At 34.3% G+C, this 5,301-nt stretch overlaps 1 protein-coding gene across 1 annotated transcript; it reads left to right on the top strand.

Annotated features, from left to right (window-relative positions):
- Positions 1–2,235: 2,235 nt before the first annotated feature.
- On the top strand, positions 2,236–2,701 carry LOC124595035 (putative uncharacterized protein DDB_G0281311). Its single transcript, XM_047133600.1, has 2 exons — positions 2,236–2,473; positions 2,559–2,701. Exons 1-2 carry the CDS (start codon positions 2,236–2,238, stop codon positions 2,699–2,701), a joined length of 381 nt encoding a protein of 126 aa, XP_046989556.1.
- The last annotated feature ends 2,600 nt before the right edge of the window (positions 2,702–5,301 follow it).

Here is a 5,301-nt window from a genome sequence, read left to right as displayed (position 1 = left end):
TCCCTCAGGGATCTGTCCTTGGCCCTGTTCTTTTCATATTGTTCATAAATGATCTCCCAGAGCACATACCAAATGCCAGCTCTTTTCTGTATGCGGACAACACAAATATCCTGATAACCAGTAAAGGTGACACATTGCAAGATGCAGTTAATGAAACAACTTGTCATTTACAATTGTGGTTTGAAGCAAATAGACTACTCATAAATACTCAAAAAACTGTAAGTATGAACTTCCATACTAGACAAAATTTAACCCCATTCAATGCAGTTATAGTTATCAGCAAAGATGACATTACATACAGACAGGACACCAAATTTCTTGGACTTACCATCAGTAACACACTAAATTGGAAACCACATATTGAGGCATTGTCACAAAAGCTTAGTAAAACCTGCTATCTATTACGATCATTAAAAGACACAGCCAGTGTAGATACCTTGAAGCTGGTGTACCAAGCCCTGTTTGAGTCTGTCTTGAGCTATGGCCTTATCTTCTGGGGAAAGAGCTCTGATTCTCTCACAATTTTCAAGTTACAAAAACAAGTAGTAAGAATAATGAAATGTAAAAAAGAACTGAACACTGTAAATCACTATTTCAACAGCTAAAAATCCTGCCACTGCCATGCCTCTATATATTGGAACTAGCTTGTTTTACAGCACAGCACTTGGACGCCCTCGACAGAAATGCAGACCACCACACGCGACACCAGAAACAAAACACAGTAACAAATTATAGCCCACAACACAAAATTATATGCGAATGGGGTTAAATGTATGGGGATTAAAATATACAACCACCTCCCAACAGACATAAAAACAAGCAAAAACCCAAAAATAATGAGAACTAAATTAAAGGAATTGCTACTAAATCACTGCTTCTATTCCGTACATGAATTTCTTGAAATAAAATTTTAATTACTTCCAATAAGTTGTTTATTCAGTTGTAGATGTTTCTACTTAGTAAGATGATTTAATTATTGTATCTATATCTAAAAACAAAGATGATGTGACCTACCAAACGAAAGCGCTGGCAGGTCGATAGACACACAAACAAACACAAACATACACACAAAATTCAAGCTTTCGCAACAAACTGTTGCCTCATCAGGAAAGAGGGAAGGAGAGGGAAAGACGAAAGGATGTGGGTTTTAAGGGAGAGGGTAAGGAGTCATTCCAATCCCGGGAGCGGAAAGACTTCCCTTAGGGGGGAAAAACGGATGGGTATACACTCGCACACCGATATGTGTGTGTGTGCGAGTGTATACCTGTCATTTTTTCCCCCTAAGGGAAGTCTATCCGCTCCCGGGATTGGAATGACTCCTTACCCTCTCCCTTAAAACCCACATCCTTTCGTCTTTCCCTCTCCTTCCCTCTTTCCTGATGAGGCAACAGTTTGTTGCGAAAGCTTGAATTTTGTGTGTATGTTTGTGTTTGTTTGTGTGTCTATCGACCTGCCAGTGCTTTCGTTTGGTAAGTCACATCATCTTTGTTTTTAGATATATTTTTCCCACGTGGAATGTTTCCCTCTATTATATAAATTATTGTATCTTATCTATATTCTGTCTGTATCTCATACAGGCCTATGTATTCTGCTATGTGAACTATGTACCACAATATTTTAATTACTTGTAATAAGCTGCATATTCACTTGTAGATATTTCTACTTAGTAAGACAATTTAATTATTGTTTGTTACTCATATTCTGTCTGTATCAAATATATGCATTCTGCTATGTGAGCTGTGTACCACAATATTTTAATTACTTGTAAGAAGCTGTAAATTCACTTGAAGATATTTCTACTTAGTAAGATAATTTAATTATTGTTTGTTACTCATATTCTGTCTGTATTTCTTATATGTATTCTGTTATGTGCAGTGCACACCACTGTCATCTCTCATCACACACCACCTTTTTTATATTTTGTCTATATATCCTGTATGTATTCTGCTATGTGAGTTATGTACCACTACTGTCATCTCTCATCATATACCATCTTAACATAATTTTTCAAATTGACTTGTCCTATATCATGATGTGCTTTGCTGTACAAATTGTATGATTTACAGGACCAATAACAGATCAAATCAAATCAAATCAGATATATGGAATTGGAAAGTGCACCAAATACAAACATGGGATTACAGCACTTATTAAGAACATGGGAGAAACAAAACAAAACATTGATTATTACAATAGATGAGCTAAATCATACTGATTCCTTAAAAAGGAAGTTATATGAACAGATACAGTGGGGCTCTGTTGAACATTGAGAGAAAAGATAGACAAAACTTTGATTATGGGAGACCTAACTGGATAAATAACATCCATAACAACAACAATAACAATAAACAAGGCAGATTTAGTGGCAATAATTATGGGAATTTTCTCACAGAAAGAGAACAGATGCAACATAATCAGAATTACATGCAGACAGAAATGATAACAGATTATTATAAAACAGAGACAGAGAATAGCAAAAATACAATTAGCCACAACAATCCTTTTGAGCTAGTGATGGAAAGAAAGGCCCATTCAACAGAGGACCCCTCTATTGACAGTTCACAATGTGAGAGCTTATGATGATGATGATGTTAAGACAATAACCACTGATAATAATCAGTTATTAAATTTTGTTTGTGATGATGACAGAGTAGTAGAGGTACTTCAAATGAATATAGCTACCCTTGATGAAGAATATTAGAGAGGGTTTTGGAAAGAACACTCAGGTAACAAATATAGTGAAGATATGATATGTGATGAGTTTTGTTTGGAAGATGAGAATTTACACAAATTGTTTGGTCAAAAATGTGGAGGTGAAGTAGAATGTAAGAGCAGTGGAGCATTAGATATACTGGTATTTGAAAAGAAGGATAACCACAAGATAGATAATAGGGTAACTAATGCTTTTCTGAAGGATAATAGGGTGAGTAAAGTTTCTGAAGAAATAAAATGTGAATATATAGAACAAATAGATTATTGTGTCAGTTTAAAGGAAGAAATGATGTTAGGGGATGAACAAAGTGAAGTCCCAGATATTGTCAACTTGTGAGAAATTACAGGGTGTCTCAAAGAAGATATAGGTTATCTGAAGTCTAATGTGATGGAGATGCCTGCACCTACTCATGTGTTTGAAAGGAATGGGGGTGAAGATCATTTAAACACTAAACAAAATTCACAACATATAAAAATTAAATAATTCTATGGGAGACAGTGAAAGGTCTCATTACAACATTTGGATGAGTTTAGGAAAACTGTCTTGTAGCAAGTCCTTTTAGGAAAAAATAGCAGAAATAGGTAACAAAATAGATGCTGTTTAGTAGAAAGATCACAATTCTCAAAAGAACATTAAACTAGCTGAAAGTGTACCTGATATTAATAGTAACAGTAATGGTACTGAGTTAATGATGTATAGAGCGATAGGTTAGAGCAGCCCTACATGTACATATTGGGATGAGATGATGGAAATGTTCTTCATGGAAATATTACTGCAGGGGAGTATTAATTATTTGAAATGCTATGTGCCTGACAAGCACAAGGACTTCTGCTGTGCAATGTTCTTCCATTATTATTATCTTGCATTTTACTGAAATGCTATCTTCTGAATTTATTAATGTGAGTTTAAAATATACAGGGTATTCAGACACAATGTGAAAACTTGGAAGGGTGTTGCAGGGTAGGTCTTGGTGAGAAATAATTGTTAAGAAAAAAATCCAATGTGTTGCACTATATCTGAGTTAATTAATACTGAAGTTAACCAATCTGGTCATGGTGCATGCAAATTCAAGTGACCTGCCACATATAATTAGTATTTATTGTTCTCATAGCATGGATGATAGTTCATCAGACTGCTCAGAATTTCGATCATGTTTGATCCTTGCTATTGTCTGATATCCAACCTTTGTAGTGCCCTCTTGTTTGATTTTAGGAAACCAAGTGAAGAACATGTTTGGTGACACTCTCTATGATGGGCTGCTTGAATTTGTGGACACAATAGTCTGACTGGCTAACTTCAATGCTAATTTACTTGGAAATGGTAATAAAAGATTAACATTTTGTTAACAGTAATATCTCAGCACAGCCTAACCTGCAACACCCTTGGAAGGTTTTCAGACTGTTTCTGAACTCACTGCATACAGTGCCTTAAGTGTGTCATGTAATTAGAATACAGTGGATGGAAACTCCAAATTTACAATCTAACTTATATCCTACTGTATGAATAAGGAGTGTAATATTGTTCATTTCAGAAAAACTGCTTAAAATTCAATATGATACACTTATGTTATTTTATAATTTGGTGTGTACTATATTGCTGTAGGTCTTCTTAAAACAAAAAAAAAAAAAAAAAAAAAAAAAAAAAAAAAAAAAAAAAAAAAAAAAAAAAAAAAATCTAAAGGAAAGTAAGTATCAAATTGTGGATATGTATGTATATTATGTGCACATTTATTCCTGTTCTTACTCACATCATATTTGTTTTTCATGTGGTTGATGTTAAGTTTCAGCATAATGATACCAGTAATCAATCCTATAGCTAAAGCAAGGAATTGTGGAATATTGAACCAAATTTTACTTTATAAGAGGCCTTTAACTACAGACTTCTGAGAAGGCTTTAATCAATACATTAGTTTGGTAATTAATTAAAAAGAAAATCATGTGACTTGTTTGTGAAAGAAGAGAGGAAATTTTTGAAGTAAAATACATATTCTGTGGTGTTTACAAAAACACACAGAAAAACATTGAATAATGTTTGTCTAGAGTGCACAATTAACCAGTACGAGTACTGACTGAACAACAGTAATTTTGTTCGTATTTGCTTATTTGTCTTCTAGTACATACTTTAATAAAGCTTTATATTTTAAGGAAAAAGCTAACCATTTGACATTAACACACAGCTTGGCTTTCAGCTTTCTAGTATTTGATTTGTGTTAGTAATACTTTTACCATTTTCTCACATACTCTAACCATTGCAAAACCTTTGTACTAAGTTGGAGGGGGCTATACAACCCCAATTACAAAACTTTATTATTCATCTGAGTAATTTGGTCTGAGAATTTCTTTCTTTACCTTATTCATGAATAAAGTCTCACTCTTTCAGCAACCTTCAGGATCAAAAAGATCAGATATTATATATGTGGTTAAGACAACCTGGATTCTGCAGCTGATAAAGATTCCACTGTTGTAGGGCAAAGATTCATTCCTGGTAATGTCAACCTGAAGAGGTTTAAGCAGCCAAACCCAACAAAAGATGGAAGGAGCAAAGGAAGACTCCTGACATCAGGATGGTTCAACATTCTTATACCATGG

This window comes from Schistocerca americana, chromosome 1 (genome assembly GCF_021461395.2).
Source record: "Schistocerca americana isolate TAMUIC-IGC-003095 chromosome 1, iqSchAmer2.1, whole genome shotgun sequence".
Lineage (NCBI taxonomy): Eukaryota > Metazoa > Arthropoda > Insecta > Orthoptera > Acrididae > Schistocerca > Schistocerca americana.
Note: the sequence above shows the minus strand (reverse complement) of the source record. Positions and strands in the feature narration are given on the sequence as shown.

Bases quoted from the DNA above. Each gene is read 5' to 3' on its own strand.
- LOC124595035 (XM_047133600.1), top strand. From the start codon at position 2,236: ATGAACAGATACAGTGGGGCTCTGTTGAACATTGAGAGAAAAGATAGA. The intron at 2,474-2,558 runs GCAAAAATACAA...CTCTATTGACAG, and splicing joins TAAAACAGAGACAGAGAATA to TTCACAATGTGAGAGCTTAT.